Consider the following 18406-nt stretch of genomic DNA (forward strand, 5'->3'; position numbering starts at 1 on the left):
TGTGTGGACGTGCGCATCTGCGCTTGTAGCTTATTTAATTATTAATGAGTATATGTGGTGTGTTTACATCACACGCGATGACAGACCCTGCATCCAATGGGAAGGTCCTTTGGTAGAGAGTGGGCGTGCCCTGCACAAAGGGGGCGTGGTCTGTTGTAATACCAGCCTCTTTGTCGTCCATGCTACCCGCACACGCCGTTTAGCCAAAGCTCGGGTACAGCGCCGCCCTGGGACTGCACTCTCCCCTTCATAACTCCTGGTGGATTGGGAAAAGGTTGAAGGTAATGGAGGAAATGGGTTTTTATATTATTACATGGTCGACATGACTTGTTTCGGTTTCGGTTAGGCTAATTAAAGGGACCGCTGCAATAATGCAGAACCGCATGTCCGGCTCTAAATACATTCAAGCTATGGACAATATCGAAAGATGCACAAATTAATTCTAAAGCGAGTTATCATGACATATAAATCACTAATTGTCTTTTTAAGAAATGTAACTTGCAACAACATCCATTAAAATGAACGTGTCTTCCTTGTATGTCAAACGAGACACGTTATATACTCATAAAACTTGATGCAGTCGGAAAATAGCATATTAAGAATAATATATAAGACTAATATGAGAGCAATTACTAAACAGCTAGCTATGTTTTGGGATAACACGTGTATATGTCATAACTGATAACGTGTCAACGTAACAATATCATTTAGCTGTCAGTAATAAATATTCAAGTAGTAAACTTGAAATAAAAACGTGATAAAGTGTTAAAAGCTATTTACTAAAATATAATAATATAATGTCTTTAATCACGTTTATTACTAAAATAATGTTTTGTAATTTTACACAGTTTATATATTCAAATATTATATGCATAGTATAAGAACATGCTGTTCTGGATAATCCCACAATTCAGTGGGACTGACATTTCCACTGGGACAAAAAGCCATTACATCCAAGTATGTACATTAACACATACCCCCAGGTTTTGCAAACAAGGCTTAATCCTAATCCTAGACTTAAATGTAAATCTGAGCTGTTTCAACTGAAAGAAACTTGCACTGGCTGATCTTAAAATATATCAGTGCCTTTGCTTTGTCTCAGGATGCACATCAGTGTTTTTTTCTAAGCAAGTTTATAAAAAAATACTTAAATTAATTGAACTATGGCCTAATCCTGGTTTATTCTAAAGCCCTGTCTGTGAAACCGGGCCTTAGTAGATGACTGCTTAACAGTATGAGTTCAATGAGTTTTCAACCCTGGGCACAGGAAACATGGTGAACCAAAGAGCTGACATTGGTTGGCAGTCCTCTAAGAGTGACTCCAGCGGGGTCAGTAACAGTGGAGAGAGCTCCAAAGAGAGCTCCAGGTGCTCGACCCCGGTGCTGGACGCCGATCGTAGTGACCGGCTGCGGGACAAGATGAAGCGGCGGATTGAGTCTGGGGACCGCTGGTTCTCCCTGGAGTTCTTCCCACCTCGCACAGCGCCTGGAGCTGTCAATCTTATCTCTAGGTAAGACAGCAAAAATTGCTGATTTGTTTTTGTAATCTCACGTAAAATATATCTGTGTCATAAATAAAAATGAACAAATACAGTGTTGTTTGAAAGTTTGTGAACCTTTGAGAATTGTCTATAAATATGACCCAAAAGGTCATCAGATTTTAAGTTTTTAGTTCAGAAAGTTGAGAATGCAATCAAACAAATATCCTTTGTAATTTATTTATTAACAAAAATTACAGTGTTATACAGTATATCTGTCAGTGGCAATAGTATTTGAATTGTTGCTTTCAGTATCCAGTGTGACCGCCTTTTGCAGCAATAACTGCAGCTAAGATTTTCCTGTAACTTCTAATCAGTCCTGCACTATGTCTTGTAAGAAATTTTATTTGGGATCATTGTCTTGTTGCATGATGGATTTTCTCTCCAGATTCAGTTCTCGAAAAGATTCCCTGACATTTTCTTTTAGAATGCGCAGGTATAATTCAGAATTCATTGCTCCATCAATGATGGCAAACCATCCTGTCCCAAATGCAGTTAAACAGACCCAAACCATGATAACACCACCACCACCACCACCATTTTTCAAGATGGGATAAGTTACTTATTTAAACCATTTCTCAAATTCCCTGGTTGTCAGATGGCAGCAGTGTTCTTTTTGGAGAGCAGTGGCTTTCTCCTTGCAACTCTGCCATGTACACCATGGTTGTTCAATGTTCTCCATGAACATCATGGACTATTACACATCTTGCTCGGGAGTGATCTTTGTTGGTCAACCACTCCTGGAGAGGTTAACAATGGTCTTGAATTTGGAATTTGGTCCATTTGAAAATCTGATTGTGGTTTTGTGGAGTCCAAACTCTTTAGAGATTTTGTAACCGTTTTTCAGCCTGATGAGCAACAGCAACTCTTTTTCTGAGGTACTCAGAGATCTTCTTTGTTCGGCGCCATGATTCACTTCCACAAACATACTCAGGCTTTGATAAATCCCTGTTCTTAAAATAAAACAGGGCACACACTGACTGACTGACACCTGATAGTCATCCCAGTGATTGAAAACACCTCTGAACAGATGGACCATATTTTTGCCTTCAAATTAACTGCTAATCCTAGAGATTCACAAACTTTCGCCACTCACAGATATGTATTTTGGATTATCTTCCAGAAAAAAATATATAGAATGTATATTTGTCTCAGTTGTTTGATTGGGTTCTCTATGTCAACTTTCAGGACTTGTGTGAAAATCTGATTCTGTTTTGGATCATATTTATGCAGAAAAGTTGAAAAAAACTTTTTAAATTGTAGAAAAAACTTTCAAAAACCACTGTATAAATACACACACACATATACAGTATATGTATGTGAGATTCACCGAAGATTCACCAAAATGCATACATTACTGTTCTCTAATTTTGATCACTGTGTTTTCCACAAAATAAAGGTTTTTGATTAAATGCCTTGGATATTTTGTCAAACATGTTAGTAGAATAGCCCAACGGTGGTAAAATAACTTTAAAATGTAGCAATGCCTTATTTCCAGGTGTTTACATTATTTTGTCCAACCCCTGTATGTTTGTCTTTTGACACGTTATTATTGTGCGAAAATGAATGGTATTGAATGGTCTTTTTGTTCTTTGTGTGTTAGATTTGACCGAATGGGTTCTGGAGGTCCTCTCTTCATTGATGTCACTTGGCATCCGGCTGGAGATCCGGGCTCAGATAAAGAAACGTCCTCCATGATGATTGCAAGCACAGCCGTCAATTACTGTGGCCTGGAGAGCGTCCTGCATTTGACATGTTGCAATCAGACGAAAGACAAAATAACAGCCCATTTAAATAAAGCCAAGAGGCTTGGCCTAAAGAATATCATGGCCTTGAGAGGAGGTATGAACTGTGACTAATCTGAAATCTGTTACTTAGGTCCAAACCACACATTTTTCAGTGTGACATTTTCAAAAAACAAATCCGCTCTATTTTAAACCCTTCTATGGTGGCTTCCTAATAGTCATGGGTCCTGATAAGTGACTGATTTGAAACACTTGTGAAATGCAGCAGCTATTTTACTGTAATATATGTAAAGTAGTCTATTTTTAAATGGATTGAACTTCACACTATGTTTGAACTATTTATACTTTTCAATACTAATAGTTCATCCACTATCATGAATCTACAGCTTTTGTAACAGTCATGCATCATGAGCACATCTGATTTGACCAGAATTGTCCTTTTTTTCTCCAGATCCTATTGGGGAAGATTGGGTGGAGGAAGATGGTGGTTTCAACTATGCTACAGATCTAGTCAAGCACATTCGCTGTGAATTTGATGACTACTTTGATATCTGTGTTGCAGGTGAGCATTAGATAGACAAGAAATTATTGGTGTTTGCTAAGCTAAATAATCACTATTGTCATTGCCATTACCTGGTGGATGATAAAGTTGGTGAAAAAACCCATAGACTTGCATTGAAGCAGGATCCATTAAGGGACATTTTTGCATGCAATTCTAAAATTTACTAGCTCAATGCATTTGTAATGATAGGTTACCCCACGGGCCACCCAGAGGCTGCGAGCTATGAAGATGATCTCAGGCACCTGAAGGAGAAGGTTGATGCTGGTGCAGACTTCATCGTCACCCAGCTCTTTTTCAGGGCAGAAAGCTTCCTTAAATTCGTCAAAGACTGCCGGGCCATTGGCATTACCTGCCCCATTCTCCCAGGAATCTTTCCCATCCAGGTACATGAATACATGAACAGACTCAAACTTCAGTGATTGGAAGCCATCCAATTATCTTATCAAGCAAACATTGGTCATATGATATCATGTCATTGCAAAAGAGCAATTAAAGGCCATTGTTAGTCTTATGCACCTTGTCAAAATTAATAATAGACTGTCTTTTTACTGTGAATTTATGCAATGCTGTGATTAATGTGTTTATTGCATTATATTTTAGGTCATATTAGATAAGACTACTGGTTATCTAAAACAAACCACTGGTTATCTATAAGATACCACTCATATGTATCGGTCAGTTTGACCCTGTTATCTGAAAATTATAATTTTTTGACCATGAACAAAAAATAGGTAAGGGATTTTTAATACAGCACAATGGTTAAAGTACTTCACCTACAGTATCTCACAAAAGTGAGTACACCCCTCACATTTCAGCAACCATTTTAGTATATCTTCTCAAGGGACAACGCTATAGAAATGAAACTTGGATATATTTTAGAGTAGTCAATGTGCAGCTTGTATAGCAGTATAGATTTACTGTCCACTGAAAATAACTCAACACACAGCCATTATTGTCAAAATAGCTGGCAACAAAAGTGAGTACACTCTAAACGATAACAGCAGTATGTTGTTTAACCATGCAAAGAGTTATGTTTTTGTCTATTTGACAGGACCATACAAAGTTGTGTATCTTGTATAAGAGCAGTTAAAATTAGGTGCTTTAAGTACAATTCTCTCATACTGACCACTGGATGTTCAACATGGCATCTCATGGCAAAGAACTCTCTGAGGATTTGAGAATTATAATTTTTATTCTCCACAAAGATGGCCAAGGCTATTAGAAGTTCAGTAACACCCTGAAACCGAGTTACACTACAGTGCTCAGGGTCATACAGAGGTTTTCCAAGATGGGTTTCATTCAGAACAGGCCTTGCCAGGGTCGATCAACGAAGTTGAGCACTCGTTCTGTGCTTCAGGTGCAGAACCCGGCTTCAAAAAACAGATGCATGAGTGCTGCCAGCATTGCTTTAAAGGTTGCAGAAGTAGAAGGTCAGCTTGTCAGTGCTCAGACCATACTTCACACACTGCAACAAGTCGGTTTGCATAGGAAAGGAAGGAAGCCTCATCTGAAGCTGGTTCACAAGAAAGCCTACAAACAGTTTGCTGAAGACAACCTGTTCAAGAGCATGAATTACTGGAACCATGTCCTGTGGTCTGATGAGATTATAAGATAAACATGTTTGGCTCAGATGGTGTGTAGCATGTGTGGCAATGCCCTGGTGAGGAGTACTGCAGTCAAGCATGGTCGTAGTAGCATCAAGGTCTGGGGTTGCATGAGTGCTGCTGGTTCTGGGGAGCTGCAGTTCATTGAGGGAAACATAGATTTCATTATGTACCGTACATTCTGAAGCAGAACATGATGCCGTCTCTCCAGAAACTAGGCAGAACGGCAGTTTTCCAACATGATAACGACCCCAAACACACCAAGATGACAACTGCCTTGCTGAGGAAGCTGAAGGTGATGGTGATGGGGTGGCCAAGTATGTCTCCAGACCTGAACCCTATTAAGCACCTGTGGGGCATCCTTAAGTGGTAGGTGGAGAAGCACCATGTGTCTAACATCCAGCAGCTCTGTGAGGAGTGGAAGAGGATCCCAACAAAAACCTGTGCACATAGGGTGTACTCACTTTTGTTGCCAGCTATTTTGACAATAATGACTGTGTGTTGAGTTATTTTCAGAGGACAGTAAATCTATACTGCTATACAAGCTGCACATTGACTACTCTAAAATATATCCTCACCTTTTCTTCTCCGGACAAGCCTTTTTCCAGATGCCCCAAACAATCGGAAAGAGGCTTCATCGGAGAATATGACTTTGCCCCAGTCCTCAGCAGTCCATTCGCCATACTTTTTGCAGAAGATCAATCTGTCCCTGATGTTATTTTTGGAAAGAAGTGGCTTCTTTGCTGCCCTTCTTGACACCAGGCCATCTTCCAAAAGTCTTGGCCTCACTGTGCGTTCAGATGCGCTCACACCTGCCTGCTGCCATTCCTGAGCAAGCTCTGCACTGGTGGCACTCCGATCCCGCAGCTGAATCCTCTTTGGGAGACGTTCCTGGTGCTTGCTGGACTTTCTTGGACGCCCTGAAGCCTTCTTAACAATGCAGTGGAAAGTTTTTTTCGGGATTAAGTTCATTTTCATGGCAAATAAGGACTATGCAATTCATCTGATCACTCTTCATAACATTCTGGAGTATATGCAAATTGCTATTATAAAAACTTAAGCAGCAACTTTTCCAATTTCCAATATTTATGTAATTCTCAAAACTTTTGGCCACGACTGTAGTTCATGTGTACAATAAATTATGTGATTTATTTATCAGTATGTTGAGGTGCGTTCAGGCCGTATCAATAGCCAAAGCATTCACATCCTCAAACAACTCATATAACTTGTTTTTGTGAGATTTTAGGATCTCACATTCATACTGGAAAACTCAAAATAACAGCACCAATCTACCTTATTCTTCAACCCGGAAGTAAGGCTATGGGCGAAACTTCTGGTTCATTAGTTGCTATAGGAAAATCACAAGAAGAATAACCGCATGCAGTAAACGGTAAAACAGTTTACACTACAAACCAGTGTGTTCATAATTAATATAATACATTAAGATAATATGGTAAGACACACCAATTTGCAATATCAAGCAGCAAATCAAGCTGTTTGGTACAGCAAAAAATGGCTGGATGCACATGAGACTAGAAAGCAAACTCATAAAATTTACAAATGGCCATGCCTGCTCTAACAGGAAAAATATGGTAGATAGCAAGCTTTAATTTAAAAGCATAAGATCTCACCCTTCCAGCAAATTGCTCTCCAAAGCCACGCCGCCTCCAAAACACATAAAAGTATATGACAATATAAGCAGTTATTCACATTTTCCCCGCAGTTAATTTAATTTGTGCATATGATCATTCAGATTAGTTACCTCACATCAGATTTGATGTCATAAGTGGACCAGATGCATTATTTACAGATGCACAAATGATGTTTTATAACATGTTGTGGATGAAAATAACATATTGGACTTCAGTGAATTTCTCTTACAAAATAGTAATTAGAAGACTTTGTACGGACTTCATTCTTCAAATTCTTCAAAGTTTGATTATCTGTTGTTTGCGCAGGGGTATCACTCACTCCGTCAGCTGGTCAAACTCTCCAAACTGGAAGTGCCGGAGGAGATCAAGCAGGTGATCGAGCCCATCAAGGATAACGACGCTGCCATTCGCAACTATGGCATCCAGCAGGCGGTGGAGATGTGTAAGGTTCTTCTGGCTAGTGGAGAGGTCCCGGGCCTGCACTTTTACACGCTCAACAGAGAGGTGGCCACCATAGAAGTGCTCAGACAGCTGGGCTTATGGGCAGAGGATCCACGGTGAGTGCCTGAATAATTCTGAAAATGTGAAAAACTGCTACTGTTCTTTTCTAACTTTGACTACATCATGCTGCACATTGGTGACAGTAGAACGTGTCCACATGCAACATGGATTGTAACTTAAATGTCCTTGCTTATTAAAGATATAAGAGGCTGTGCATTACAGTGATTTTACCATGGTTATAAGGGTTATAAAGCATGACATGAAGGCTCATGTTAAATCACTGGAACCGGGGCCTCAAGTTCTGTATTGCTTTTGTATAATAGGCCCTATGATTTATGTGGTGGCTGGCATGGAATCATGGAATCCAGACATAAAAATGGAATTTACAAGTATTACATAGAATTTGGAAAATTTTGGAAGAATAAATCAAAAATTAGTGCTGTACCGTTTATCAGTTATGCAGTTTTGTATTCGTACAACCATATGTTTATTTATTTTTATTTATTTTTTTACTTTTATTGAAACGTTGTATGCATTTCATACTTTCAGTTAATCAAATACACTTTTTGATTACTAAAATTTTATTTAACCATTTGAACAAAATACAGAAAGGGGGTATTTATATTATAACAGCACCAGCAATATATTATAAGACACTAATATTCAATTTAAAAAAAAATGTGGAATTATAATCATTATTGTGTCATAGGGCTTATACTTTATCTGTATTCCAGTAAAAAGAAATGTAACACATTATGTAGTTATCTATTTATTTATTTTTCATTTAGTATTTTAATATTTTATACTTAACATTTTAAGTATAAAACATTAAAATATTTAACAAATTAAATGTGCTTAATTATTCTGAAAACATCAGTATGATAAAAGTTGTAAATTAAAGGTTAAAGTTTAAAAATTAAAATTCAGGCGAGACACTGCAGGTGAATAGGGTAAAAAATTAACTAATAGTTATCACCTTACTTACCCAGTTAAATGATTACAGTGATAATTGCAAACATTTTTTGTATTACAAGTTTTCTCAAATGTTAGGTTTAAATGTGCAAATGAGCATTATTTAATGAAATATGCGTTAATTTGCATACATTTCTAGTACAAAAATCTAAACACTGGATGAAGTCAGTTTCAAAATTCTTTTTTAATATTTTTGACACATTAAAGTCAAATGTTTTACAGAGGGAACCTCATTTTGTCACTCCATAATTCAGAAATACTTAGAACAGACAGAAAACAATATATTTCGCAGTTAATGGGGAATACATTTTTTTTAATCAAGCAAATCATATATGAACAAATCCCTCTGTAAAAGCCTTCAGCATATAGACAGGAATAAAAATGTAAAGTTTGGTGTTTGTAAGTGTTTCTGAAGTGGATATTTATGGCTCAGTGTAGGAGAAAAAAATCATTTTGAGAAAACAGTCTTGAAAAATATGGATTGTAATTGAAATCTATCGACACAAATAGATAAAGTGCTGTAAAAGAAACACTTAACAGTGTCTTTTGGATGTTTTCTTTGTCTGAAAAAACACTATGAAAAAACAAAAAGCCTAAAATCTCAAACTTGACCGAGGTGCATGAAAAAAAACACAGATTTTTGGGGTACAGTGTGGCCTAAATGTGTTTTTGACGTGTTTTATGAGATTCACATTTTTGCATTAATCGTGTTAACCTTTAGGCGACCTCTGCCCTGGGCCGTCAGCGCTCATCCCAAACGTAAGGTGGAAGACGTCAGGCCAATCTTCTGGGCTTCCCGTCCCAAAAGCTACATCTACAGAACTCAGGACTGGGATGATTTCCCCAATGGAAGATGGTAAATACATTGAAACATTTCCTCCACATGTTCTGAGTTTGGGTAGGTGAAGATGTAGAGGCCAAAAATGAATTACCATGTCTGCCATCTTGTCAGGGGTAACTCCTCCTCACCAGCTTTTGGTGAGCTGACAGACTACTACCTGTTCTACCTGAAGAGTAAGTCCCCGAAAGAGGCCCTCCTGCAGATGTGGGGTGAGGAACTAATGAACGAAGAGAGTGTTTATGAAGTCTTCACCAACTACATCATCGGCCAGACAAACAACAAAGGACACAAGGTAGAGTGGTAGAGCCAGTGTCAGTATACAGACATGTACAGCTGGATGCTAAATGTATCGGGAGAGTTCTGCTAGGTTTAGTATGATTTATTAAGGAACGCAGAGTCAAACAAAAGCACAACATGAACCAAACAAGTCAAGGCGAGGAACAACTTGTTATGAAGGGGTGTTGTTTGGAGCAACACAAAGTTAATTATTTGCGGTTGCCAAATGATGTCACGACTGATGTGCAGAGGTTTGTTTTATCATCTCAGAATTGTGAGTTTATATACCACACAAATATAGGTATTAACTGGCAACACTGAGAACATGTCTTCTTTCTCCCCCTTAAAATTTGACTTTATATCCCGCAATTGCAAGTTTATGTCTCACAATTCTGAGAAAAAAAGTCAGATTTGCAAGAAAAAAAGTCAGAATTGTGAGATATAAACTCACAATTGTAAGAAATAGTCAAAATTTGTGAGAAATACACTGGCAACACTGAGAACATGTCTACTTCCCCCCCTCAAAATATGACTTTATAACCCGCAATTGCAAGTTTCTCACAATTCTGAGAAAAAAAATATATTAGAATTGTGAGATATAAACTCGCAATTGTGAGAAAAAAAGTCAGAATTGCGAAACACAAACTTGCATTTGCAAGATAAAGTCAGAATTGCAAGTTTTATTTTACAATTGTGCCTTTTTTTTTAGAATTGCGAGTTTATATACCCCAATTGTGATGCAATTGTGAGTTATATATTCAGAATTGTGAGATAAATTGAAACTCTGACTTATTTTCTCAGATACAAGTAAACATTTGTGAGAAATAGTCAAAATTTGTAAGATATAAAGTGGCAACACTGAGAACATGTCTTCTTTTCCCCCTCAAAAGATTACTTTATAACCCGCTATTGCAAGTTTATGTCTCACAATTCTGAGAAGAAAAAAAAAAAGATTAGAATTGTGAGATATAAACTCGCAATTGTGAGAAAAAAGTCAGAATTGCGAATTACAAACTTGCATTTGCAAGATAAAGTCAGAATTGCAAGTTTATATCTTACAGTTGTGAACTTGTATCATGTTGTTTGTATACCACAATTGTGAGTTATAAAGTCAGAATTGTGAGATATAAATTGCAATTCTGACTTATTTTCTCAGAATTGCGTGATACAAAATAGAGAAATAGTCAAAATTTGTGAGAAAAAAATTTGCAACACTTAAAAAGGCTTCTTTTTTCCCCCTTAAATTTTGACTTTATAACCCGCAATTGCAAGTTTATGTCTCACAATTCTAAAAAAAAAGTCAGAATTGCAGGAAAAAAAAGTTTGAATTGTGAGATATAAACTTGCATTTGCAAGATAAAGTCAGAATTGCAAGTTTATATCTTACAATCATGACTTTTTTTTTGCGTTACTTTTTACATCTAAACAGGGCTTGCTTGTTTGTTTTTAAAATAAAAAAAGTTATGCAAAAGCCCCTTCACAAATAAACCTAAGGCTGAAGGAAAAGTAAATTCATGTCTGTACAGTAGAACTGTAGGAGAAGGAAGTTCATCACTCTTCAGCAATGAGAAAAATGAAGCACAAATGTTAGTTAATCTAAAGTAAGTTTTCCTTATTAGTATGGTTGAACTGGATCAACAAATGTCAGCAGCAAAGACATTGGTTAATAAAATGGGATTAAATGCATAAAGGAAACAAAAAGTAACTGGCGGTACATTTTTGAAAGTTATTAGTAAATAAAAAAGTAATGCGTTACTTTACTAGTTACTAAAAGTAATCTTACTACGTAACTCGCGTTACTTGTAATGCGTTACCCCAACACTGCTCCTAAATATGCTCCAAATTACGTAAACAACTCCAATTTTGCATGCATCTTTCTGATTTCTGTAGGTCATGTGTCTGCCGTGGAATGACGATCCTCTGGCTTCAGAGACCAACCTGCTGAAGGATGAGTTGGAGAAGGTGAACCGCAGGGGTGTTCTGACCATTAACTCTCAACCCAACATTAACGGCAAACCCTCATCCGACCCCATTGTGGGCTGGGGCCCTCCAGGGGGATACGTCTTTCAAAAGGTCAGCACAAAAATACACAACCGCTTTACAAGAATAGACCACTGAAAATGAATATTCAGGCATATTTTATTTTGTGGAATGTAAAAAAAAAATGTTTTCAAGAATGAGGTAACTGCTGTTTTCCATACAATCAAAGGGGAACAGGGACTGGATTTGTTAAGGCCAGAAAATGACCATAAAGGTACATGGAGTTAAGATAATTTTTTGTGTTGAAGTCATATAGGTTTGGAACATGGTAAATAAACACTGAATGAATTGTACATTTTACAATTAAAACTATTAAAAAAATCATTAATAAAAAAAAAAGAACTTCAACTGAAACAAAAAATTAAATATAAAAACTTTTTCAGCTAGGAATCATTTTTCATTTTACTTTAGTTTAATTTGAAGTACTAAAATAGCTAAAAAATAAATAAATTTAAACTGAAAATATATAAAACAAACTAAAATAGTTAAGTAAGTTACCAAAAAAACCTGCTACAATGATACTGTCAGGAAAATTCATAGTATAAATGTGTTTATTAGATCTACTTATGCTTGTGATAATGTGGGAACTATGCACTTGCTGTTTTGTGGGTTTATTTTGGGGTTTATTATCTTTTAGGTTTATTTGGAATTGACTTTAACGTCTTTATTTTTACCTCTTTATTTTTAGGCTTACCTGGAGTTTTTCACATCCAGCGAAAATGTTACTGCACTTCTGCAGGTGCTGAAGAAATATGAACCTCGTGTGAACTACCATATAGTCAATGTTAAGGTAAATCCAGTACAAGAACAAGATTACGTCACACAATCTCAATTTTTAATATTGATATTATGACATCCTTTCTTTTTAGGGCAAGAATATTACAAATGCTCATGATATGCAGCCCAACGCTGTGACATGGGGCATATTCCCCGGCAGAGAGATCATCCAGCCCACCGTGGTGGATCCAGTCAGCTTTATGTACTGGAAGGTAATGCTTTTTCCACTTCGAACACTCTAGCAACCACTAAGCAAACTTATTAGATCTAGGTGACACTTCCAAAGTCCTCACTGACCTCACATTTGTACTCTGTCCCAGTTAAGACAGCCCTGGCACTCTTACAGACATTAACTCACTGTTATTGTCTCACTGATAAGACTCTCTGCTGTAGTAGTAAAAGATAATCTAAACACGAAACCCAGCTAAGGTCTGTCTGTTCCCACAGGACGAGGCTTTTGCGCTCTGGATCGAACAATGGGCGAAGCTCTACGAGGAAGAGTCTCCTTCACGCATGATCATTCAGTACATCCATGACAACTACTTCCTCGTCAACCTGGTGGACAACGACTTCCCACTCGACAGCTGCCTGTGGCAGGTGATTGAAGACATGTTCACACTCCTGGACTCCCCTCAAGCAACTCAGGATGAGGGAAGTGAATTGTAGCATCACAGAACTCGCAAACTCTGCCTGCGCTGCTATTGAGACGCCTCAACGCACACACACATATTGAGTACTGTAACAAAACAGTATTTTTAGTCATTTTCAGAGCTTAAAGAGTTAGTTCACGCAAAAATGACAATTATCCCATTATTTACTCATCCTCAAGCCATCTTAGGCGTATATGACTTGCTTCGTTCAGATGAATCCAATAGGAGTTGCATTAAAAAATGTCCTTGCTCTTTCAAGCTTTATCATGGCAAAACAGGTCAAAACAAATCCAATAAAGCACATCCATCCACAGTGCCTCACATGGCTCCGGGGGTGAATAAAGGCCTCCTGTAGTGAATCAATGCATTTTTGTGAGAAAAATATCCATATTTAAAGGAGTAGTTCACTTTCAGAACAAAAATTTACAGATAATGTACTCACCCCCTTGTCATCTAAGATGTTCATGTCTTTCTTTTTCAGTCATAAAGAAATTATGTTTTTTGAGGAAAACATTTCAGGATTTCTCTCCATATAATGGACTTCGCTAGATAAGAAGGGTCTTATCTAGCGAAACGATCGGTTATTTTCTCTCTCTCTCTCTATATATATATATATCACTACACAGAGTACACACAGAGCTAGATAAGATGAGCATTTGTGGTTAAAAAGTATATAAATCATCATTTTTTTTAGTAAATAACCAATCGTTTCGCTAGATAAGACCCTTCTTTCTTCAACTGTGATCGTTTAGAGCCCTTTGAAGCTGCATTTTGGAAGTTCAAACTTGGGGGCACCATAGAAGTCCATTATATGGAGAGAAATCCTGAAATGTTTTCCTCAAAAAACATAATTTTCTCACGACTGAAGAAAGAAAGACATGAATATCTTGGATGACAAGGGGGTGAGTACATTATCTGTAAATTTTTGTTCTGAAAGTGAACTACTCCTTTAAAACATAATACTTTAATCTAGTTTATGTATGCGCCTGTGAGTCTCGTGAAACCCACTGTTCGTTTACAGAAACAAAGGAAGCTTCCTTACTTTAGCAAAGGAAAACCAGTCTCCTCTTGGCTTATATCGAAATCCTCTGACATTTTCTTCTTTACAAATCCTCGTTTTGTAATTCTAATCCATGACCGCTGTTTTGTTTTGTTTTGATTTCTCTACTTGACATCATCATCTGCCCAGAGCTTCTTCTGTGTACAACGAGTGCAAAGTAGATTAAAGTGATTATTACGTTTTAAATATGGATATTTATCTTACAAAAACACATCGATTCGCTACAGGAGGCCTTTATTTATATCACTTTTTATTATGAGTGGATGTGCTTTCATTGACCTTCATTTGACTTGTTGAAGAGAAACAGCTGCTTATTGCCATGAAAAAAGCTTGAAAGAGCCAGGACATTTTTTTAATATATATATAACTCGGATTGAATTTGTCTAAAAGAAAGAAGTCATATATACGCCTTGCTTAACAGGATAGTTCACCAAAAAATAAAAAAACTGATGTTTATCTGCTTACCCCCAGGGCATCCAAGATGTAGGTGACTTTGTTTCTTCAGTAGAACACAAACAAAGATTTTTAACTCAAACTGTTGCAGTCTGTCAGTCATATAATGGCAGTCAATGGGCACCAAATCTTTTTGAGAGTAAAAAAAACATACACAGACAAAACCAAATGAAACCCAGCAGCTCGTGACGATACTTTGAGGTGTTAAGATACAAAACGATCAGTCTGTGCAAGAAACTGAACAGTATTTATATCATTATTTTCCTCTGATCCACCGCAACGTTCACAACAGGCGTGTGATGCGTCAACGTGATCTAAATTGATATATGATATAAATACTGTTCAGTTTCTTACACAGACTGATCGTTATGTGTCTCAAGAGCTCAATGTATCGTCACGAGCCACAGGGTTTCATTTGGTTTTGTCTGTGTATGTTTTTTTTAGATTTGGTTCTCATTGACTGCCGTTATATGACTGACAGACTGCAATGGTTTGAGTTAAAAATCGTTGTGTTCTACTGAAGAAACAAGGTCAGCTACATCTTGGATGCCCTGGGGGCAAGCAGATAAACATTAAATTTCCCTTTTTGGGTGAACTATCCCTTTAAGGGTGAGTAAATAATGGGCTAATGTTAATTTTTTGGGTGAACTAACCCTTTAAAACATCATCAGTGCCAATGTATACGGAAAATTATGACAAATGTAGCACTACAGAAGATGATTCGCCTTAATCTTTAAAGGGACTTAAGTTTGGAGTTTTGGGTGCCGTTTTCTTATATTTTTATCCTACGTTTTTAACTATTTATAGACAATATTTTGGATATTGCATACATGGATATTGACTGTGAATATGAGGAACTCCTGTAAGCAGGTCAAACGTGTGGACGCAAAATACAGTATATGGCTACTGTATTTCACTCATAAGACTTTGTAGGTGAATCTTATAAAAACATGTCACATTCTATGTCAAACAGGTCATATTTCTATGCAAGATCAAGATTATTTTTTTTACAAAAACTATTTTGTTGAAATTAAAATGCTCTCATTTACTCACACTTACGTTGTTCCAATGCATATGACTGCAAAAAAATGCTTTTCTTACTTATTTTTTGTCGTTTCCAGCCAAAATATCTAAAAATTCTTAAATCAAGAAGGATTTTCTAGACAAGTAAAAATTATTATTTTTTTTTTCAGAAAAAATAATTTAAAATGAAGTGAAATTTTGCTTAAAACAAGCAAAATAATCTGCCAATGGGGTAAGCTAAAAATATATATATATATTTTAAACAGAAAACACGATTATTTTCCTTACCCCATTGGCAGATTATTTTGCTTGTTTCAAGCAAAAACACACAAGACAATTTTTACTCGTCTAGAAAATACTTCTTGATTTAAGAATTCTTTAGATGTATGGCTGGAAACAAGACAAAAAATCTAAGTAAGAAAAGCATTTTTTGCAGTGTAATGTTTTCTCATTTAGTCGAATCCATTGAAAGTCCATGCATTTCTAAAAGTACATAAAGACATTGTAGCAAACAAATAGTACAATCTGAGATCTGATTGCTTTAAATGATAAACACATTTAATTCCATTTTTTATTTTATTTTTTTATTTTTTTGTAATTTACATTGATCAACACATAAATAAAGCACATCAAATATGGTAAAAGGAAGCTTAAACATGCATGTTTAATGTATGAACGAGGTTTGTTCTCATGTGTCACATAAGCACATTTGAGCTTCCACAAGAACCAATGAGATTAGTTTCTGCATGTTAAACAAATGTGGTTAATGTGCTCTATGTATGTGTTGATTATATATGAATAAAAGCCTTAATTAAATCTCTTAATAAAATGCATGCAAAATTCAATCTTTTCATAAGATGCATGCAAGAAAATTTTTACATTGTCTTTATGTACTTTGTAAAATGTAAAGGTTTTGCATGCATTGACTTTCAACAGATGGATAAAAATGCACAAGTTTTGTTCAGAACAACATGGGTTGAGTGAATGCTTCTGATTTATTTTTTAGTGAACTATCCCTTGAAAGATTTCCAATTTTCCTGAAAATTTTCACTCTAAATTCTCATTACCCTAATGCATTTGGATGTTTTACTTTTGATGATCATTTCTGTATTAAAAAAAAGAAAATACTATCATGATATATAAAAAATGTACTATTTAAATTTGTTACAGTGTTTGTTCCTAATGAAAATAATGAAAATCATTGTAAAGCCAGACAGGTTTTGTAAGATTTTATCTTACCGTTTTCTAAAGTCTATACTAGAGGAGTAATTGGTTTGTGACAGTGGTAAATTTTGATTACTATTGTAATCAGTGGCAATGTGGTGCCATTATTAATCTAAAGATTTGACTTTTTATTCTTTTCATATTCGGCCTTTCCTTTATTATTTCCCCCTTTTGTTTTGTTTTTGAAGTAGTCTGGCCATTTTTGTTCTGCTGGCAATAGAGAGCTCAATAAACGCGCTCTTCCCCCGCTGTCCACGTTCAACATTATCACTGAATCATTTGTTTGCTTGGAATCACATAACATTTATATTTGGAGCTCATCTAAATCTCAAAGTCCATGCCTCTGTTGGACGCACTGCTGTTGATAATGGTGAAGGATTGGTGCGCTGCCATCAGCAGATGTTACGTTAAACCTGAAGGGGTGAAGTTACTTCAACAGCTGCACACATTCGAATCCACGTGCGTCGTCTTATCGCCCCGTCACATGAAACATTACACTTGTTGGAAGGAAGCCAACGGTGTGAACTTGACCGAGTTTTTGCTTGAACAGGCATGTGCAAACGTCATCGCTTAAACATGGTTATTACACATATTCATTTATAGGTGATTTTTTTCTTTTCAGCATTACTCATTGGTGTGGTTGTTTTCTCTATATGTGTGTAAGAATCCATTACATATCTGGGTGTTTTTAAGCTCTCTACATTTAAACATTTTTAAGTTTTAAACAGTTTACTCAGCTGTTGCACTCGTATTCTGCAATAAATATTTTCAATAAAAATTGTGTTCTTAACTTCAGAGCATTTTGCAATTAATGAACAAGTATGAGTAATCCATCAGCAATAATTACTATCACAATCAGTAATTTGGTTATCATATTGTTAAGTTGCCTGAAACAAATTGGGTTGTTTTTAAACTGATTTCCAGTTTAACAAAAAACAAATTACTGTGGGGTTAGGATTGGTTTAGGGATAATTGTTTGTAATTATGCATAATTTTACTGTCATTAGTGAGAACATGTATAACAAGGACACTAAAATAAAGTGTTAGCCAAATATCAGTTTTGTTTTTTTTCTAATAGGATTGAAATATCTTGATAGAATTTTCCAAAAATAGCTTAGATAGGTAGATAGATATACTTGATATACAGTAGTCAACATTTGAAGTGGATCAAAACCTTTCATCAAAGTTGTCCTAAAACAAAAACAATACCAATTTTTTAACCTAGGACAACTTTGGTGAACTTTTTTTGATCCACTTCAAATGTTGACTACTGTACATACATATATTGTAAGCAAGAATAAAAAAAATGTTCTAAGCTAAGTTCCACTTAGTGCAAAAAAAAAAAAAATTACTAAATACACTCTTGGTTTTTCCATGGAGTTCTCATTCCACATGTGAAGAGGAGAAGGAGGAGTCAGTAACCTGACACACTCATTCTAAACTCACTATAGGGCCGTTACATAAGTGAACCCTCTGAACCGCTGGCAT

The 18406-nt window shown here is 36.3% G+C and overlaps 1 protein-coding gene across 1 annotated transcript; it reads left to right on the plus strand.

Annotated features, from left to right (window-relative positions):
* Positions 1-179: 179 nt before the first annotated feature.
* mthfr (methylenetetrahydrofolate reductase (NAD(P)H)) lies at positions 180-17713 on the plus strand. Its single transcript, XM_073818568.1, has 12 exons — positions 180-281; positions 1268-1511; positions 3142-3380; positions 3735-3845; positions 4035-4228; positions 7408-7658; positions 9296-9430; positions 9527-9707; positions 11582-11764; positions 12420-12521; positions 12601-12720; positions 12956-17713. The coding sequence occupies exons 2-12, from the start codon at positions 1273-1275 to the stop codon at positions 13172-13174; spliced, it is 1974 nt and encodes a 657-aa protein (XP_073674669.1). The 5' UTR covers positions 180-281; positions 1268-1272; the 3' UTR covers positions 13175-17713.
* The last annotated feature ends 693 nt before the right edge of the window (positions 17714-18406 follow it).

Source organism: Garra rufa, chromosome 15 (genome assembly GCF_049309525.1).
Source record: "Garra rufa chromosome 15, GarRuf1.0, whole genome shotgun sequence".
Taxonomy (NCBI): domain Eukaryota; kingdom Metazoa; phylum Chordata; class Actinopteri; order Cypriniformes; family Cyprinidae; genus Garra; species Garra rufa.

Bases quoted from the DNA above. Each gene is read 5' to 3' on its own strand.
- mthfr (XM_073818568.1), top strand. From the start codon at position 1,273: ATGGTGAACCAAAGAGCTGACATTGGTTGGCAGTCCTCTAAGAGTGAC. The intron at 1,512-3,141 runs GTAAGACAGCAA...TTTGTGTGTTAG, and splicing joins GCTGTCAATCTTATCTCTAG to ATTTGACCGAATGGGTTCTG. The intron at 3,381-3,734 runs GTATGAACTGTG...TTTTTTCTCCAG, and splicing joins TATCATGGCCTTGAGAGGAG to ATCCTATTGGGGAAGATTGG.